This window comes from Mesoplodon bidens (genome assembly GCF_964165515.1).
Source record: "Mesoplodon bidens genome assembly, chromosome: 2".
Taxonomy (NCBI): domain Eukaryota; kingdom Metazoa; phylum Chordata; class Mammalia; order Artiodactyla; family Ziphiidae; genus Mesoplodon; species Mesoplodon bidens.
This window is the reverse complement of record NC_138177.1, coordinates 126,049,007-126,070,714: the sequence shown is the minus strand read 5'-3', so window position 1 is coordinate 126,070,714 and position 21,708 is coordinate 126,049,007. Positions and strand designations below refer to the sequence as shown.

At 33.4% G+C, this 21,708-nt stretch overlaps 1 protein-coding gene and 1 long non-coding RNA gene across 5 annotated transcripts in view; one reads left to right on the top strand and one right to left on the bottom strand.

Annotated features, from left to right (window-relative positions):
* LOC308612841 overlaps positions 1-21,708 on the bottom strand; it is a 156,982-nt gene that overhangs the window by 10,429 nt on the left and 124,845 nt on the right. For 2 of the 4 annotated variants that reach the window (XR_014015144.1, XR_014015146.1), the window contains exons 6-8: positions 2,310-2,473; positions 1,284-1,376; positions 326-410 (exon numbers count right to left, since the gene is read on the bottom strand). This is a non-coding gene — a long non-coding RNA (uncharacterized lncRNA). The remainder of the gene's footprint in view (positions 1-325; positions 411-1,283; positions 1,377-2,309; positions 2,474-21,708) is intronic. The other 2 variants (XR_014015145.1, XR_014015147.1) reach the window with 1 other exon arrangement.
* Positions 1-21,708, top strand: part of LRRC7 (leucine rich repeat containing 7) — a gene marked incomplete at its 3' end in the record, with an annotated part of 507,551 nt that overhangs the window by 378,398 nt on the left and 107,445 nt on the right. The window contains exons 11-13 of the mRNA XM_081225604.1: positions 5,490-5,562; positions 17,439-17,568; positions 18,574-18,689. Of these exons, the coding sequence (XP_081081730.1) occupies positions 5,490-5,562; positions 17,439-17,568; positions 18,574-18,689 (319 nt within the window). The remainder of the gene's footprint in view (positions 1-5,489; positions 5,563-17,438; positions 17,569-18,573; positions 18,690-21,708) is intronic.

Genomic DNA, 21,708 nt, shown 5'->3' with positions numbered 1-21,708 from the left:
TATTTTACCAATATCTTAAAATGAAATGGTAACTATAGTTGTTAAACTCAAGAAGACTCTCTTATTAAAGTGATCCTACTAAATTGATATATTTTAAATAATTTTAGATCTCCTAAGTTGTAAAATGTTATTATAAGGTGTCTATATCTTAGATTTAAGTACTTTGATAAACATGTATGTCTCCTTTTATTACTATAGAATTATAGTAGCTTCTATCCACAGTGTGGCTATATTCTATTTTTAATAATATTGTAACATCACTATAATTAGGAATAACACAATATGAAATATCTTATATTACTATCATTCAAAAAAGACATCTCACTTTTATATTTAAGATTCATGAGGCCAGATATCTTGTCGGTTAGTATATATTCACCACTCAATCTATTTTTGTCATAACATTTTATCTGAGTAAAATAATGAAAGAATCTAATTTAAATATGAGTAAACATTTTGTATGTATATCTTATTATTATTTATGAGAGGAAACAGCTAGGAGAGTAATTATCGAACTACTTAACTTTGGAATGTAGTTTTTAACACTCTGAATTAGATGTATCATATGTTCTGGAACTTATTAATGCTTCTGAAAATTGAGTCACAACCTAGGTAGCCTGATTGAAGGGAAGCTAGAAGACAAAACAGTTTCCCAAATTTTTCTTCAATATTTTATTGCTTCCATTTTCACTATTCTTTCAAGCTAATAGAGAATACTAGTTTTAACAGAACAGGCTGGCTTTTCTTTCTTTGTAGATTTGATGACTTTTTTATTTATATAATTATATATTTTTATAACAGTGTTTCTCCAACTTATTCCCCATAAGACTTATCTGAGAGCTTTATTAAACAGTTCCACATTTCCAGGCTTGTTCTGTGAAAATTCTGATTCAATAAATGTGTAATAAGCCCTCTGTTCTGTATTCTTGTTAAATATCCTAGATGAAACTTATGATCAGATAAGCTTAGAAAATACTATTTAGTGTTGTAGAAGGTAAGGAAATATAATAGTTTAAAAGAGCATCCTCTAGTCAAGATGACAGAGATGGTCATCTGGTCAAGATAACCATATGGTCAAAATACATATCTTACTCTCCTACTCAATCACCACTCTATAGCTCTTCAAAGACACAATGAGAATGGAAAAACTATATTAGAAGAACATATTTTTGTTCATTACTGCCTCCTTTGTACAAAGAATTATGCCTGGTGTATGGTAAGTGCTCCTTAAGTATTTAGTAAATAAAATAATTTTACCCTGCTTAAGAAGAATGAACATATACCTGGATTTGAGACATAATGGAAACACAGCAGTGACCCCAGGCCTGACTGATGGTCTTCAGACCACAAACAGAAGTGGTAGCCATAAATTGTTCCTGCAGTTAAAAAAAAAAAAAGACCTTAAGCATAACAGAAGAATACAGACTTACAGGGACTGAGGCAGGGAAGGAACCCTTTTCTGCAAAGAGAGACTTGAAAAAACCTGCAACTAATATGTAGAGCTAGGGTGGAAGGAGAGAACAGATACAGATTCACTGCTGAAAATTACGGCCCGTCACAAGCTGGTGTGGACTGAATCTGCAATATCCACCTCAAATGAGAGTACCATGTTGCTAATATAAGACCTGGTCCTGAACTCCAGAAACTTGGGGGTCAGGTGGAGGTAACCATAAGTGCCAGACAGGGAGGGGTGAGCATAGGTAAGGAAAAAATATTTACCCTCACAAATGGGCATGAAAGCAAAAATTTTAAAGGAAAACTAATGTTACAACAACCAAAAACTCAAACAATAGGAAAATTTACCCCAAGGGAAACCAAAATTATCAAGAAATATAAAAAAAAAATGTTTAAGTATGTGCAGATCCTCAAATAGATATAAGGAAGAATAACATTTGTAAAAATAAAAATAACTTATAAAACAAAAACAGGAGCTATGACTAAGAACAGGTGGTTATAAAAAAGAACCAATTAGAAATTCTGGAAATGAAAATGCCACATAGTGAAATAAAAGATGATATGATTATTTGTTTAAAATATCTTCCATTAAGAAAGCAGACTAGGGAATTAGCCTTCTGGTCTGGGGAAGGCAGCATGTATAGATGATAGAAAATATCAGATTAGATCCTGGGCTGATAAAACAGACCAGCACAGGCAGGTGGTATTACATATTTAACATCTTCACTTAGAATCTGAGTGGTTCTCAAATTAAGAAAATAACATGTTAGTAGCTTACTCCTGGAACTCTCTTTGGACCCTATTGACCTTTTAGGGAAAATTGCATTTATATATCTGCAGAGTTGCCAGAGTACCTGATTATACACGTAGAATGGCTGACTTTCCTCTAAGAATTTCCTTCTTGGTCAAGAGAAATACCTGTGAACTCTGTTCAAAGATCCTAAAATAATTTGTTGATTCTGATTGGATGGTAAATTGCATCTCTTCTTCTTTATTTGAGCATAAATCGTCTATTGAACTACCAACATTTAAAAGAATAAAAGACAAGAAACGTCACAGTATTAATAAAGGGAAATAGCAAGTAAAATAAAATCTTTACTTCCTTTACACCTGTTTTAATTCTGCAGTTGTGGGGTGTTTGAATGGAGTGATATATTCAACAATGAACCCTGTATGCTGAGTCCCTTTCCTTGTGCTGGTTGCAGGGAAAATGAAGGGGGCTCTTTACATTTTCTAGATAGAGCTTTAATAACCATCTTCTTTGGATAACAGAGAAACTCAGTAAAGGAGAATACAATTTTTTTACTTTCCAAAATAATTTATCTTATTCACTTAGTGGTTAAAGACAGGTTTTGTAGTCAAGCTACCCGAGTTCAAAGTCTGGGTTTTCTACCTTACTAAATGTGTGACTTCACACAAGGTACTTAATCTCTCTGTGCCTCATTTTTATCATCTTTTAAGTGGGGAAGTAATAGTACCTGCATCAGGGGATTATTCTGAGAAATAAATGAATTAATATATGTAAACTTGCTTCGAACAGTACCTGGCACATAATAAATGTTCAATCAATGTTAGGGACTATCATAATATAATAATTATTATAATCGTAGATATGATGAGTGAGTGCACAACCATTTGGATTTCAAAATTTTATTATCTAGGGTAAATGCCATGTAAACTTTAGCTATTTTTGATATTAATGTTTAATACATTACTGCTTATTATATATTTATATATAAGTAGCTAAAATCATAGCCAAAAAAACCCTCCTTTTTCTTCCTCTTCAGTATATCTGAGTTGGGAATATAGGATAAAGAGGTGGGGAATTGAGGAAGAAATAGGATAAAGTACCTTTGGTGCCTGAGGGTAGAAGAGAGTCCAAGCAGATATGATATAGCTATGTAGTATTTATCTGCAAGAGGAATTCATGAGCAACAGAGCTGAGGCTGGTGGCCTATTTCCACTCCAAGGACAACCAGATTCCTACAGAAGCTCCAGAATGTGTCCAAAGGGATACATTTATGTGAGTGACAAAGTAGCCACACCACAAATGAGTGAAGTTCCCTTAAGTCCACAGACGTGGAACTAAGAAGGGAGCCCTAACTCACTTCAACCTTTAAAGCTATAGAAGCTTCTGTCAATTTTCAGAGCCACTACTCCATTCTTCAAAAAAAATCTGTTGCATCAGTCTTTTGGCCTTCATCCCTATCCTGCCTCGAAATTTTCTCACCACTACTTCAGACCTAGGAACTGTGATTCTCTTAAAGACTGCTTTGCAACCTGGTTTCATGTTTGCAGAGCCATCTGTAACCCAGCCCAAAATTTCTCGTGACTGAATCAAGCGATGTTGAGACTGTCAGCCCTCCCCTGGCTCCAGTGGTGGGCAGGGGCAGTAGTTTGATCAGGATTACAACTCATAAAAAAGTTAGCTGTAATTCATAGTCCCCTGTTGTCTTTTCACAATTGATGAACAAGCTCAGGAGTTCTTTTATATTTCCAAGGTCTATAGTTTTTTACACATGCACCAGAGAAGCTAAAGTGATTCAGTCACCCTTTGAGCATAGATGAATATGGCAGTGGGTATTCAAATTTCAGAGATTAATTACCCCAGTGAGAATTGTCTTCTTTCTCAGGTGCTACTGTTTTCAGCCATGTATCCTAACAGCACAAGCTGATGTATTAATCTCCAAATATTGTAGGTATTTTCTCACAGCAGTCTGATAGTGATAACATTTCTCTCCACCGGAGCAGAAATTCTGAGTGCTTCTGCAGAATACGTAACTGAGCATAGTGAAACTTAAAGTGCAACAATGGCTTTATTTCAGACTTCTTGTGACTTACTTTTTGCCTTTAAGGTATGCTCAAAATACTTGAGGTGAGTAGACATGAGCTATAGCAGTGCTTCTGAGAGCATGTTCGCAAAACACCATTATACAAGATATTCTGTGCATACACACAAGTTGCCCAATAACTTTAGCGTCACCCTGTTATATTAGCATATTAAAAATTCCTAGAAAAACTTCATTAAAGAAATCTGGTTGATTTTGTTTAATTTAGATTTCCCAAACGCTTTCAACCATGGAACCTACTATATCCATCAGAACAAGTTTTCTGCAAAACAAGTCATCTATAGTGTATATCTATAGTTCCAATGTAAAAAAAGAATTAGCCACTGTTAATGCTTTGTCTTGGATTTTAGCTATTTAAGCCATATTGATACAATGGGTTCTGTTACGGCTGGGTAAAGGAAGCTGTTCTTCAATTACTCTGTGGTTTTTGCTCTTTGAAACCCTGAGAGTAGGAGTAGATCAAACAGTAAGGGTATGGAGGGCATAAATCAGGCAGTGAAATATAAATAGTTGGAACTTCAATTCTTGACCAGTTCTACTTGATAGATTAAAAACTACAAGTTTTTGTGCTTACTGCTGATCCAAGTCAAGAATTTATGGTAACAGAAAGAGTATGAAGTCACATGTTGTAATTTTCCAAGTCAATAATTATAACCATTACACTGCAGTACTTCAGCACCCATTTGTTGATTATTAGGCTTAATTCAGATTTGTTTTCAATTCAACAGGAATGTTAGTTATTAGTGCTTATGGGTTAATTAAATACCGAACACAGCTGGCTTGAAAAGTTTCATCTGGTCCATTTGCTGCATAATAGAAAAGGGAAATGTGGTAGTAGTACTGCCAACTCAGGTTTCGTTGGAGCCCTATGTTTTCTTTATTGTCTCCATCAATGTACTTGAACTCTCATTGATGTAAGTAAATTTTTTGTAACTGGAAGGTTAAAACTAGACACACGAATATCAGTTTGTAGGTTGATATAAGTAGAGTGCAGCCAATTAGCATGACAAACATTCATCACCCAATCAAGTGATGTTGAGACTGTCAGCCCCCCTCTGGCTCCACTGGTGGGCAGGGGCAGTAGTTTGATCAGGACTACAACTCATAAAAAGCGATTCCTTTTATATTGTATTTTTTGTCAGAAATCTATTCTTATATATTAATATATCTTCTTCTCTGTTTTAGGTTTGTTGAAAAAACTAACTACTCTAAAAGTAGATGACAATCAACTTACAATGCTACCCAATACAATCGGAAAGTAAGTGACAAAGTTTCATACCAGTCAGTCTCTCTAAAGCCAGAAACAAAAGAATATATTGAGTTTTCTAATTTCACACATTTTCTGCTAGAGATATCAATAATTTTGTTCATATGTAAACTCATTTTAGACCACATTTTATTTAGTTATATATTTGTATATAATTTATCTTAATTTAGTTTTATATTTAGACACTGCATTGACACCCAACTATATATTGATAATAGCGTAAGAAATACTTAACTATCACTCTTTCATAAGCAAATTGATTACCCAGACCTTCAATTATACCATTGCCTGTAATTTTCCAGATACTATTAATTTGATGTTTTTGACTAACAGCTCTAAATTCACTTATGTCTTACAAAACCAAATCAATTTTGATAAGATCTGCATTATGTATATGTTACCACTACACTGTTAGTAAAATTTGATATTTGTGGAAACAATGTATTTTTAGACTTTAAGGAGATAAGCATCTGTTTTAGCTTACATTTTAAAAAGCTGCAAGGTGAAAGGTCATCATTGCCTTTTAAGGACAAAATATATTCCATTTATTTGAGAGTGATTTACTTCTAATTTTATGTTGCCATTAATGTTTGATTTACAGTTCTTTAAGAAACATATGTATGTTATTATCAGTGTTGCACTGAAATTCTTTTGTTTACAACTTGTGTAAAGTGAGAAATCAATAAGCTGTCTTTATTCTCACATTATGTAAGGCCATTTTACAGGAATCTTGCCCCACATTTCATGTGAAGAATTATATAAATCCATAATTTAACAGATTTGGGTGTACTTGGGGTGGTAGGGAGAAAGCCTAGCTTTTTTTTAGAAAAACATTTATTAGCTATAATTGATGTACAATAAACTGCATATATTTAAAGTCTACAATTTGATGTTTTGACACTCATATAAAGCCATTAGGGGAAGTGTTAAAGAAATGGACTATATGACTATATTTTATTACAATTAAAAAAGGCAGAATAAAAAAACAGTAGGAAGTATATGCGAAATCTCTACATTCTGCTCAGTTTTGCTGTGAACCTAAAATGGCTATAAAAATAAAGTCTATTTTAAAAAAAGGAAGAATGACTGACAAACTGTGGTTACTCAGACTTGAGTATTTGGCAAACATCTTGTCAAAAATGAACAAAGTGAGCTTGTCCTTCAAGGAAAACAACTGACAGAATTTGTTGCCAACAGTGAAATTTGAGCTATCAAGTAAAAATTAGAATTTTGGAAAATTTGTATCTGCCACTATGAGTTTGACAGCTTCCCAATATTTAAAGCCTTTCCTGATAAGACTGGTGTGATATCACTGGTGTAATAATGAATGTGATTTGTTGATATTGTAATATGAAATGTGTCAACATTTGGAAAATCTGTTCAACTCAGTGAAGCAACACTTTCCAAATGACCAATGCGTGAGCTACAAAATCACACATGAGAAATAGACCCATTCAAAGTGCAAAAAGATTAGTTGATTTTAATGTATTGGTATGAAAAGTAAGAAAAGTTCATTGATGTATTTCAGATTCTACATGGCAATTACTGTATCCCCTAAAAAGACTGCCATTTGTTGAGTTTGGGTGTAGTATCAAAGAATAATCACAATTATCCAAAAAGACCATGAAAATACTCCTTCCTTTTCCAACTACCTATCTGTGTGAGTTTGGACTTTTTTATGTATAACTTAATCAAAACAATATACCACAACAAATTGAATATAAAGCAGATATGAGAATACAGATGCCTTCTATTAAGCTAAACATTGAAGAGATTCACAAAAATAAAAAAGTCACTCTTCTCACTAAAGGTTTTTGTTTTGGAAAGTATACTTACTTTTATAAAAATGTGTTACCTACATTAACATGTCATGGGTTTATTATTGTTATTTAAGAATGAATAATAAATAACTATTTTTAAATGCCTCTTTTAATTTATAATATTATAGATACCAATAGGTATAAACCATATTTTTAAAAGTACTTTAAGATTACCAATGATTTTTAAGAGTGTAAAGAGGTCCTAAAATGAAAAAGTTTGAAGATTTCAGTTCTATAATACATCATGTCTTGGATGGTAAAATTGTGACAGCCGTTGTCTAACATGTTCTCACTTCAAGGTAGCACTTGTGGCAAAAAATAAACTAAATTTCTAAAATTTTATAGTATACCTTAATAAACAACCTGTATGAAGTAAAAGTAATAATAATGATATAATGGCTTTGCTTTCTTTAGGGAATTCAGAACTGATAGATCAGAGATTTAGTTCAAGGCTAGAGATAAAATTTGATTAGAATCCTATTTAATGGCACCCCAGATCACATGCAGAAAGTGTTCTGTAAGTAGTGAAATGGTCTTTATTTTATTATGAGACATTCTACCTAGAACTCTGTGCACCAAAATGTTCAGATCAGCTGCAGTGACCAAAAATATTCTCATTCTGCACATCGAATGTTTCAATAGGTTAGGCTTATCTTTATTAATTTTTAATAGTCCAACTAGTAAAAATTGCTGAAAGAATTCATTTCTCAACATCCATGACTTTTGTACCAAATGACTTGTAAAATTAGTTATTTTTGTTGTTGAATCTTAAGTTGTGCCTAGGAGTTCCAGCCACTCTAATAATTGAATGTACAATGAAAATAGTAACAAACAACTTTTTGTGTTTGCTCATATTGTGCCAGATACCATGTTTGGTGCTTTACATGTATTCTTATTTAAAGGCCCCATCAACACTATTCAATGTGTATTATTATCTCTCCATCAACAGATACAGAAACAGAGGCTGAGAGAAGTTATCAGATTTCAAATCTAAGCTGCTAATTGACCTATGTCACTTCTTTTTTTAAAATTTAATTTTATTTATTTATTTATTTATGATACAGCAGGTTCTTATTAGTTATCTATTTTATACATATTAATGTATACATGTCAATCCCAATCTCCCAATTCATCCCACCACCACCACGCCCCATCCCCGCTTTCCCCCCTTGGTGTCCACACATTTGTTTTCTACATATGCATCTCTATTTCTGCCTTGCAAACTGGTTCATGTGTACCATTTTTTCTAGACTCTAGATATATGCATTAATATATGGTATTTGTTTTTCTCTTTCTGACTTACTTCTTTCTGTATGATAGACTCTAGGTCCATCCACCTCACTACAAATAACTCAATTTTGTTTCTTTTTTATGACTGAGTAATATTCCATTGTATATATGTGCCACATCTTCTTTATCCATTCATCTGTCAATAGACACTTAAGTTGCTTCCATGTCCTGGCTATTGTAAATAGTGCTACAATGAACATTGTAGTACATGACTCTTTTTGAACTATGGTTTTCTACGGGTATATGCCCAGCAGTGGGATTGCTGGGTCGTATGGTAGTGCTATTTTTAGTTTTTTAAGGAACCTCCATACTGTTCTCCATAGTGGCTGTATCAATTTACATTTCCACCAATAAGTCTCGTATTTATCTTTTGTATCATCATTTACCTTTAAATTATAATGTCATTCCCTCCCAACTAGTATATGGGCTCATTAAATGTTGGTATCATGTCTTGAACATGTTTAATCTTTTCATTGTACCTAGGCAGTATGGCACAGGGGAATATTTGCAAGACTTGGAACTAGACTGGCTTCTCCACTCATTAACTAACTGACCTTGGACACGTCATTTCACATCTCAGAGCTGTAGTTTTCTCATCTGTAAAATGGAAATAATACATCTCTGAGGTTATTATGAGACTGAGTGTTAGATAGCCTTCAATAAATTATAATAGTCATCAATAATAATAAGCAAAAAAACATTTATTGATTGATTTTTCTTATGTTCATCTGTGTAAGGATTAGTAATATAACATGAATGAAAGATCCAGTTCTTAACAAGAAAAATGTCTTATACTTATTTACAAATATGATAATAATGCATTGTCTTATTCTGCACAGGCTGCCATAACAAAGTAGCATAGACTGGGTGACTAAAACAGCAGAAATTTATTTCTCAGAGTTCAAGAAGCTGGGAAGTCCAAGGTCAATGTGCTAGCAAGGTAGCATACATTGAATCCTCACTGATACTCTACATACCAGGCATTATCAACCAATTTTATAGATTAAAAAACAGGGATTAATAAGTAGATAAAGTTCACTCAGATATTAAGTGGCCACACTAGAATTGGAACCCAAGCCTGTCTGAATATTTTCACGGAATTACATTACCTCTGTTAAGAGTTAAAAGTGAACTAAGAAAGTGAAGCCCAAAGTCATTTATTTTTATGTTTATTAGCATCTACATTAATAGAAGATTTAATGGTATCTAATGGTCTCTAATGGTCATAAATGATGTTAAAGTTTAATCATAGATTATCTATGTAGTATATTCACAATTCCTCTTCCCCATTAGCTAGGTAGTTGAGGGTTAATGATACAGTAATATCTTCTCATCCAAGACTGATTCATAAAGACCAAACTAAAGTAGAGAAAAATGTGGAGAATGTTTTTAGAAAATTAAGTCAATATTGTTGCTGTTGTTTAATGTCAAGCATTACTACTTGGAGTAGTGTTGCTTGTACTGATATGTGATCTAAGGTAAAACCTTACCAAACACAACTCTTATAATATTTATACATGAATTTTAGCCATCATTGACATATCTTGTGTGTGTGTGTGTGTGTGTGTGTGTTTAATATCTTTATTGGAGTATAATTGCTTTACAATTTTGTGTTAGTTTCTGCTGTATAACAAATTGAATCAGCTATATGTATACATATATATCACCATATCCCCACCTTCTTGTGTCTCCCTCCCACCCTCCCTACCCCACCCCTCTAGGTGTTCACAAAGCACGGAGCTGATCTCCCTGTGCTATGCAGCTGCTTCCCACTAGCTATCTATTTTATTTATTATTTTTATTTTTTTATTAGTTTCTGCTTTATAACAAAGTGAATCAGTCATACATATACATCTGTTCCCACATCCCTTCCCTCTTACGTCTCCCTCCCTCCCACCCTCCCTATCCCACCCCTCCAGGCGGTCACAAAGCACCGAGCTGATCTCCCTGTGCTATGCAGCTCTAGCTATCTATTTTAAATTTGGTAGTGTATATATGTCCATGCCACTCTCTCACTTCGTCCCAGCTTACCCTTCCCCCTCCCCGTGTCCTCAAGCACATTCTCTATGTCTGCATCTTTATTCCTGTCCTGCCCCTGGGTTGTTCAGAACCTTTTTTTTTTTTTTTTTTAGATTCCATATATGTGTGCTAGCATACAGTATTTGTTTTTCTCTTTCTGACTTAACTTCATTCTGTATGATAGAATCTAGGTCCATCCACCTTACTACAAATAACTCAATTTCATTTCTTTTTATGGCTGAGTAATATTCCATTGTATATGTATGCCACATCTTCTTTATCCATTCATCTGTTGATGGACACTTAGGTTGCTTCCATGTCCTGGCTATTGTAAATAGTGCTGCAATGAACATTGTGGTACATGTGTCTTTTTGAATTATGGTTTTCTCTGGGTATATGCCCAGTAGTGGGATTGCTGGGTCATATGGTAGTTCTAATTTTAGTTTTTTAAAGGAACCTCCATACTGTTCTCCATAGTGGCAGTATCAATTTACATTCCCACCAACAGTGCAAGAGGGTTCCCTTTCTCCACACCCTCTCCAGCATTTATTGTTTGTAGATTTTTTGATGATGGCCATTCTGACTGGTGTGAAGTGATACCTCATTGTAGCTTTGATTTACATTTCTCTAATGATTAGTGACGTTGAGCATTCTTTCATGTTGGCAATCTGTATATCTTCTTTGGAGAAATGTCGATTTAGGTCTTCTGCCCATTTTTGGATTGGGCTGTTTCTTTTTTTGATATTGAGTTGCATGAGCTGCTTGTATATTTTGGAGATTAGTCATTTGTCAGTTGCTTCACTTGCAAATATTTTCTCTCATTCTGAGGGTTGTCTTTTCATCTTGTTTATGGCTTCCTTTGCTGTGCAAAAGTTTTTAAGTTTCATTAGGTCCCATTTGTTTATTTTTGTTTTTATTTCCATTTCTCTAGGAGGTGGGTCAAAAAGGATCTTGCTATGATTTATGTCATAGAGTGTTCTGCCTATGTTTTCCTCTAAGAGTTTTATAGTATCTGGCCTTAAATTTAGGTCTTTAATCCATTTTGAGTTTATTCTCATGTGTGGTGTTTGGGAGTGTTCTAATTTCATTCTTTTACATGTAGCTGTCCAGTTTTCCTAGCACCACTTATTGAAGAGGCTGTCTTTTCTCCATTGTATATTCTTGCCTCCTTTATCACAAATAAGGTGACCATGGGTTTATCTCTGGGCTTTCTATCCTGTTCCATTGATCTATATTTCTGTTTTTGTGCCAGTACCACACTGTCTTGATTACTTTGTAGCTTTGTAGTATAGTCTGAAGTCCAGGAGCTTTATTCCTCCAGCCCTGTTTTTCTTTCTCAAGATTGCTTTGGCTATTTGGGGTCTTTTGTGTTTCCATACAAATTGAGAAATTTTTTATTCTAGTTCTGTGAAAAATGCCATTGGTAGTTTGGTAGGGATTTCATTGATTCTGTATATTGCTTTGGATAGTAAAGTCATTTTCACAATGTTGAATCTTCCAAGCCAAGAACATGGTATATCTCTCCATCTGTGTGTGTGTGTGTGTTTTAATGTTACTCTTGCCATATTTGCAAGTACTTTATTTAAAAATGTATGGTCACAGGACCAGGAGCTTCTCCATCACCCACTAGCTTGTTTCAAATGCAGAATCTGGGCCCCACCCCAAATCACTGAATCTGCATTTTAGCAAGTTCTGCTGGTGATTCATATGCACACTAAAGTTTGGGAAGCACTGCTTTGAAGTACTTTATACTTCCTTTGCAGCTGTTTTCACTTTTAATGTGTACTATTATAGACTATAGAGAAAACTTCTAAAAAAGGTAGCTTTTGGTCTATCTTTTTTTTTTTGTACAAAGGGCAATGTAGTTTCAGATGTACAGCAGGATGATTCCATTATTAGTATGTATTGCAAAATGATCACCACAGTAAATCTACTTAACATTTTTCACCATACATAGTTACCTTTTTCTTGTGATGAGAACTTTTAAGATCTACTCTCAGCAACTTTCAAGTACAGTATTGATAACTATATGATGCCATACATTACATCCCCATGACTTATTTATTTTATAATGGGGAGTTGATCCCTTTTAGTCACCTTCACCCATTTTTTCTACCCCCTATCCCCTACTCCTGGCAACCACCAAACTGTTCACTGTATATATGAGCTTGGTTGTGGGTTTTTTTTTTTTTGCTTATTTTTGTTTTTAGATTTCACATATAAGTGAAATTGTATGGTATTTGTCTTTCTCTGTCAGATTTATTTCACTAATTTTGGTCTATCTTTTGAATGCCAGTGATAATCTGAGTAAATGTGGTACAACTGTATTCATATAGGATCCTGTATTAAAATACCTTAGGTGATTTATAACAAGATAACCATCAATAAAGTCAGCTGGACTGTTAGATTTTGAGTTTGAATCCTTTGAATTCAGAGATCATTGAAGAATGTGTTTTGCACATAATAGATTTTCTTTGTAACCCAAAAATATAAAATACTTTCAGGCTATAAATTATAATTCAGTATAGCCCATGATGCAGTAAAAATGTTGTCCTTTTATTGTAGGAAGTCCTCACTTTGCACAGTAGTGGGGACTATGAAAACAACCACGCACACTGAAACTATGCAAAATAGTCTTAAGAATCAATGGAGGAAATTATGATTGTTCTGACAAAAAATCTTTAAACCTTTTCAAACATTAAGTACTATTGCTATTGGTTATAAATGTATAGAGAAATGGAAAAATAATAAATCAATGTGGATTTAATACACAGTCATTGTAAACATTAGGAGCATCAAGAATTAAAGTGGGTTTTTTTTTAAAAAAAAAGCTTATCAAAATTATTTTGAACAGTGCTTGCCTTCTTTTCATTGTGTAAGTTGTAATTCAGAATGAATATCTTTTCTATGAGTCAGTGAATTGTCATCCTCCTTTTAAGCTTGGATCAGCTTCCAAACTTTTATCCTTTGTGCTTTCAATATCATGAAATATCTCTGAGAGTTCCTTTAATGTAAAGTTTATTGTCAGGGTCACTTCCTCTGAGACATCTTCATCCTTTTCATTACAACCACTTTCCTCATTGATGTCAACAAGTTTTCCTTCACTAAGTTCCTCTGGCAGCAGATCTACAGGCTCTCAAATAGTGGCAGGCAGCATTCCCATAGTCAGCTGTTTCTTCTATAATCCCATGTATGTTCAGTTCAAATCCTGCCAAGTTATTTGCACAGTGTGCTAAAAGTTTCTGCTACAATGCATGAGTATTACTTGTTGTTACTTCCTGCCCTGATGTTTGAATATTTTCAATTGAATGCTTTATGTCATATTTCTTCCAAAACTCAGCTAAAGAAACTGTATGATCTCCAGTTGTAGCATCAATAGCCTCTTCAAAAGTCTGTGTAAGATAACAGGCCTTCAAAGTTGAAATAACTCCTTGGTCCACTGGTTGGATTAATGAAGTTGTTCTTGGTGATAAAAAGCAAATTTTCACATTTTCATCTAAATCCCCAAGAGCAATAAGATGACGAAGAGCATTATCCAACAGGAGTAGCACTTTAAATGTTAAATTATGGTGCATATAGTATCTCTCTATAGCCGATTGACAAGAAGGCAACATAACTACAAGACTTACTGTCTGTGTGTGAACTGAATAGTGGATATGCAGAGGCTGATCACTGACAGACTCAAAAAAGTAATATGACTAGTCACTGATCATGATGTGCATCTGTTATTTACACAGCAATTTGTGGACTGAAGAGTTAGCAGCAAAGTTTTTACTTTATGCAGTTACTCACAGTTAATATACCGAGGTAACTGAAATTTGAGCAATATTGTTGGGGGACTAATGTTATTCAAGGAAACCATGATAACTGAAATCTGTGGAAAGTAAGGAGTGCCTTACTATGATTCAAGACTAACTTCAAAAATGTTTTTATAAAAGAAAGAAAAATAAGAAACCTTAATTATATTATTTAATTGTTTAATTCTTTGACTTCTACCTCTGAACATACATCTGAAGTTTTACTTTTTTAACATCTTTGCTGGAGTATAATTGCTTTACAATGGTGTGTTAGTTTCTGCTTTATAACAAAGTGAATCAGCTATACATATACATATGTCCCCATATCTCCTCCCTCTTGCATCTCCCTCCTTTCCACCCTCCCTATCCCACCCCTCTAGGTGGTCACAAAGCACAGAGCTGATCTCCCTGTGCTATGCGGCTGCTTCCCACTAGCTATCAGTTTTACATTTGGTAGTGTATATATGTACATGCCACTGTCTCACTAGTTTTTATTTTTAAAAATCACTCGTACTTTCATGACCACTTGCTGAGTACATGACCACAAACCATAGATAGAAACTTCTTTCATTTAATTCTACCAAATTTTCTTAGTGTATTATATGTGTATGACACTGTGCTGGACTTTTTTTAAGAAACAAATAATCTGTTACTGGGTTTTCCACATACATTGGTTTCTGCCACCACCAATGCATACATACCGAGTCACACAGCCATGTATGTCTGGTACCCATTGACATGACCACCCCTGAATGTGTGGGCCTCAAAGGCTTTAGAAATTAATTTCTCAGGGTTCACTAATAAAAAGAGAAAATATTTCCTGAGTGTGTATTTTATGGCAGGTATTGTGCTAAGTTCTTTACTTACAGTATTTCATGAAATACTCAGAGAAACTGCATGAGGCAGGAATTACTAGTATCCTCACTGCAAATACAAAGAAACTAAGGCCTGTGGAAAAGTAATATGACTTGGCTATGCAAAAGGAAAAGCATTTGCCTAAGAGCTATTATTCACAGCTGAATACTGTGTTTCACCACTTCTGGGTTCTAACCAGTTGATGCTGTTAAGGACCATAAATCATGAGTTACCCTGATCAGGGTCAGACTGAACTTGACTGAATTAGATTCTTCCCTGACCCATGAATGATGGGACTTGATTTACCTACTTGTACACAGACTTGTGAACTTATTCCAACCTCTCCATAATGCAAATTTTTCATCTTTAATGAGCATGATCATCATGACCTCCTGTCACCACCCCCTTTTAGCACTGACTTTTCCCCCCACAGTGCACTACTAAGTGAATTTCTTCTGAGTGTGAACAGGGAGTGTTCCCTTTCCTGGCAGTAAATAAAATCAACTTTGATTTTTGAGCTCTGATCCTTGTTTTATTTATTTATTTATTTTTGGTACGCGGGCCTCTCCCGTTGCGGAGCACAGGCTCTGGACGCGCAGGCTCAGCGGCCATGGCTCAAGGGCCCAGCCGCTCCGCTGCATGTGGGATCCTCCCGGACCGGGGCACGAACCCGCGTCCCCTGCATCGGCAGGCGGACTCTGAACCACTGCGCCACCAGGGAGCCCCTTGTTTTATTTTTTGATACCCAAGATAATATGTCTAATAAGTGACAAGACTGGGACACAAATCCATTCTAACTTAAAACCCAAATGCTTAATTTCTGTGTTCACTTGTTAACTAAATTATGGGAATAAATTGCATTCAAGCCAGCTAGTTCCAAGATATAAAAAAGGGCAGTTGATTCTACAATATTACTCCAGCTAATTCTAATTCATTCTTCCCTTTACAATGGTGAGATCATCATCCTTGAGGGTTCCTTCCTATTACAGTAAAACAATGATATGAATGGTAATAACAGTGTAATAATATTAACATCCATGACAACTTAAATATAGCTAGCGCTTACTCTGTGCCGGGCACTCTTTCTTTCCCAGTTATCTCAAACCAGACAATGAAATGTCTTGTTCCCTTGTAATAGCTTGAAAGTGTACTCATACAATTCCTTTCTGTAGATTTGGGGTAAAGCAGGCTAAGTTTGGAGTGGTGGAGATTTTGGCAAACTGGAGAGCTGTGCTCATTTGAAGACAGCAGCCATTACTCTGTTTCCATTATTGTCATGCAAGAATAAAAGCCCAGTATTTGCAGATCTTCTTCTTTTTCAAAAGGCTGCAAAAGTCTGGGTCATTATGTAGAGTTTACCACTTTTTAAAATACTATGTAAACCAACCAAAACACATCTGCAGGCTGAAATGAGCCCTGTCCGTAGCCTCCGCTACTGATGCATAGGCTGAGAAGCAAGAAAATAGAGTGGAGCCATATTGTCTGCATTTAGGTACTAGTTTTCCTACTTTGTGTGGCCTTGGACAAGTTATTTAGCCTCTTTATGCCTCAATTTCCTTATGTGTAAAATGGGTTTAAAATAATAGATATCTTCTAGAGTTATTTTAAAGAAAAGAGTAGTTATTTTTATCTCTAAAATGCTTAGTAAAATACCTAGCATTTAATCAGTGTTTTTGTTGTTAATATTTTGCCCCCCTTATCTTCCCTTTCTTGGACCTGCCCTCTATACCCTTCTACCTGCCCATGCCAGTTATATGCACTCATTCCAAGGATATACATTATGAGCCTCTGACTATATGTGACACCTAAGTTGTATAAAAACAAACAAAACTTTTGTCATTCTCAATGACTCATTTAAATGACAGGTGAATTAAGAAAGGAGAAAAATGAACTACATTTATTTCAGCAAATTGAACCACTTATTAAATGGTATTGAACCATTTGGTTGAACTGATAAATTAACTTATATAATATTACACAGTCACTAGATAAATAATTTGGTTGGTGAATTTGAATATATGGCTTTTCCAAAACTTTTGTGCCACATGACCTTTTAAAATGTCTAACTAATATATTTAATTTTCAGTTTATCTTTATTAGAAGAATTTGACTGTAGCTGTAATGAACTGGAGTCACTACCTTCTACTATTGGCTACCTTCACAGTCTTCGGACATTAGCAGTCGATGAGAATTTCCTTCCAGAATTACCCAGAGAAGTGAGGAATAAACTTGTTTCTATTAATTTCTTTTAATGAATCTGTTTGGGGATTAAATCTTAACAGGTTCAGTAGCAGTGTAGCTTACGAGTTGAGCTGTGAATGTATACAGGAATTATTTATTTGTTAATCATTCTTTTTTAAATGGCAAGTTATAAGTTCTTATATTTGACCCAGGAAATACATTTGATTTAAACACTGCTTGCCAAAAATAGTAATAAAATATTATAAATTAGTTCATGTTAAGGAATACAATTTTAACTAATCCAACTTATATATTTTGCTTTTAAAAACAATAAATAAATTTTGAGATAACTATACTTCCAGTTCTAAGTGAAAGTTTTTAATATAAATAAGATTTTTAAAGTATCATGTTGCATAATATTGTTTTAACTTCAGGATCCACCAAAATGGTCCATTAGCATTCATCTCTAAATGGGACTTTCATGTATTCATGTCAAGAAAAAAACTGTGAAGTATATTTTCAATTTAACATTTTCTATTAAATGTTTTCATAATACAGAAACAATAATTCATATATCATTACTTAGAGACAAAAGTTATGAATAAAAATAAAAATACCATGTAACATTAAATAAAACTAACTTTTCAAAGGAAATATCAACAATATTTCATTTTTGAGTATATATGATCTATTATAAACATAGATTATTAGTATTTACTCGGATAGACAAAAACAATGTGATTTATGAAAACAATGAAGCTAACAAGTATTCTAATCATGAAATTAAAAAGAAAATTTTTCCTTCATAATATGTAAAAAAATATGAGATACACAGTCTTAATATCTAAAGGAATATATGTATTATAGACATATTTTAGAGAGTGAGATTATAAAAAATAAAACAATACACATACTGATAGTCTTAAAAGTGATAAAGAAATTTATAAATTAATTATGAATGTCAGTATAAATTATAAATGTCAGTATAAAAATAGTTTACACTGTGATTCTTTACTTTTTTTTTCTTTTGTTACCCATAGATTGGAAGCTGTAAGAATGTAACAGTTATGTCTCTACGCTCCAATAAACTGGAATTTCTTCCTGAAGAGATTGGACAGATGCAGAAACTAAGAGTCTTAAATTTGAGTGACAACAGGTATTTCTGCAATATTTCACAATCACATGTTATTTTCTAAAAGCAAATTATTGTTTCTTATCAATAATTTTGAAAAATTTTTCTGTCTTATGAAGTATATGGAATGCAAATATTTATATAAGTATGCAAATATCCATTTAGAAAATGGCAGAATCTAAATTGTTTTTAAACTGATATTTCAAACTTTTATTGTTTGATTATATAGAAACATATATTGTATATTAAAATTATGTAAAATTTATACACCCAAATTTATGTACCAAAACCCTCCCATATGCAGAAAGCATAATATTATGAAAACATAGAAAAATAACTGTAGTGAAAATCTACAAAATTTATTAATAAAAATATGTACACAGTTATGTATGTATGCATACATATATGTCTTCATGTATATATTTATGTCTCCAGTAAATTAACTGAGCTATGTATATACTGTCCATACCACCAGAACACTGGTGAGAATATTGCCAAGAAGCTAGTACTCAAAAGTCATAATGTTTGCACATTATAGTAAAGACAACCAAATGGTTATTTAATCATGTTCTGAAAAGGATGAACAAAGAAAGGATAGGTCCTCTTCTTGTGACAAAGTTGTTATATTGGTGAATGGCTGAAAATGCTGTTCATCTTTATTTCTACCACAGTCATCCTCAAATAGGAAAGGATAAAAACCAATACTGACTAAAAATAACTTCTAAGAAGATAAAGTGATTGTGGATTAGAATAGACTACTTGAACTCTTTGTTTTCATTAAGTTTCAGTCAGATAAATGACAATATGAGAAGCTAAGATACTGCAACAAAACTAACAAAGATTAGCTTTTATGGAATCACAGAGAATGTTCAGATTCTAAGGTTTCACTAAGTGTGGGAGTTCTCATTTGTTTGTTAGTTTGTCTAAGAAAAAACTACTAATGTGAATTTCAAAAACCATTCACTTAGTAGCTTAAAACATTCCATGTAAGAAATAAAATATTTTTTAAAGGCTTTGGAATTTTTTTTTAAATCAAGGTGACACGGAAGCTTCATAGCTTGGTGCATCAAGAGTAATTCATGTAAAATCAACCCCATTTCTTGTTTTGACTCTTAACAGACAAGATAATGAAGGAAATGCATTAAATGTGCCCAACTTTCAGTAAGACATTTTTCAGAATTTTCTAATTATATTCTTGTGAATAAGATTAGAAACATGGTCATAGAGATACCATAGGAAGATGGATTCCAGTGGATTCAATTACAGTCCCCAGTGGAACCAAGCTCCATTATTATCAACCTGGAGGGAGGGTTTTCATGGTGAGCTGGAAGTCTCTCCTAAATACTTGGTCTGCTCAAATTTTATACATTAATAATTTACATGATGATATGGAAAATATGCTTATAAAATATTTTTAAATGACCCATAGTTAGGACTACTAATGGAGTTACTTATCCAACAAATACAGCACATGTGAGTATGTATCATAGGACAGCACGTTGCTAAATGTCAATGCAAAAGATTTTAATGAGACATTGAGAATCTCATAATAGTAGGAGTTTAAAATACTTCATCTGGTCAGAAATATAAGCTAGTTTGTCTTCTAATACAGTGATTTGAACATAGTATAGAGCCAAATTAATATTTTTAAATTGATGAATTAATCAATGAATCTTAACCTGAGATTAAAATCAACATTCAGTCAAAGCTGAGGCTAAAGTTGAACATCACTGTCAGAGAATAAACTGCTTGGATAAAAGATTAAATATTAAATGTTATCCAAAAGTCATGATTATTCCAATTTTATATTTAAAATGTAATAAATTTTAGAAGTTTGTCATTATAGTTCAGGAACAATGATTCTTTTACACTGTCAACTGTAAGATTGCTCCTGTGATCAATACACCACACAGTTATGATACTAAATAAATGCTCACTTGCAATGGTGGTCACTGGAAGAGCAAGGAAAAATGAGGTTAACATCCTTTTCTGACAGTTTCTTTCCATACTCTACATTTATTATTTGATTGATGATTTATCATGGCTATTGTATATGATTCTGGACAGTTTTCCCCTCATGTAATTTTTATGTGGCAGAATTGATATTCTACTTTTAATTCATCTCCACATGATGTAAAAACTTCTCCTCATAACACATTACTTCATAATTTCTGACTTAATTTAAATAACTAAAAAATTAGAAAACTTTAATGGGCAATTTGGTTTAATGTTATAAATGCTAGTATAATAAATAATTCTATTAAAATAATTGTGATATAATTTAATCCCTGTCATTCTTTATATACTTATTTATGTTTTACAAGTTTCTGTTAGCTCAGAAAGGTTATTATAACCTTCCTAAACTTACCTAGATAATACACACTCTGTTGATATGTTTCTTGGCTTGTCAATATCTTTTCATATTTATTAAATTATTTGATAGTGCTTAATTGTTTTGCATATACAATTAACTACTTCCACCATCCTTATTAATTATTGTAACATTTTCCACTTCTGTTATCAAAATATATTTATTCATCATTTGGCTGATAGAATTCCAACATATTAAAGACTTTCAAGGAAATTTTCATTCCAAGTCATATCTAAAATGTTTGTATTTGAAAGTGAACATGCAGAAAGTAACAATAAATTCATTGGTGTGCCTTGTTTGTATTATTCACTCTGTTGACTAGCTATGGTGGTAACCCATGTAATGACAATATATTGATCATACACAATTTCAGGGATATCATACAGTATGTTGAAGCAGGCATTTGGTGATTTGGCCCTCCACAGGCTGAAGCCAAAGCTAAATACATAATTTTGATTGAATACCAAGGCTGATACCAACTTCACTTATCTCAAAATGCTATTTTTAAAGATTCCCTCTTTGAATATCTATTACACAATATACGAAGGGTGAAAGAACAAAAGGACACGCTTTCAAGAGCTGTAAATTCCTTTCGAGGTAAGGTGGAAATGGCCTCTTGCCCTCATAGAGCCTACAATTTTATGGGGATAACAGACAGTAAAAAAATAACCA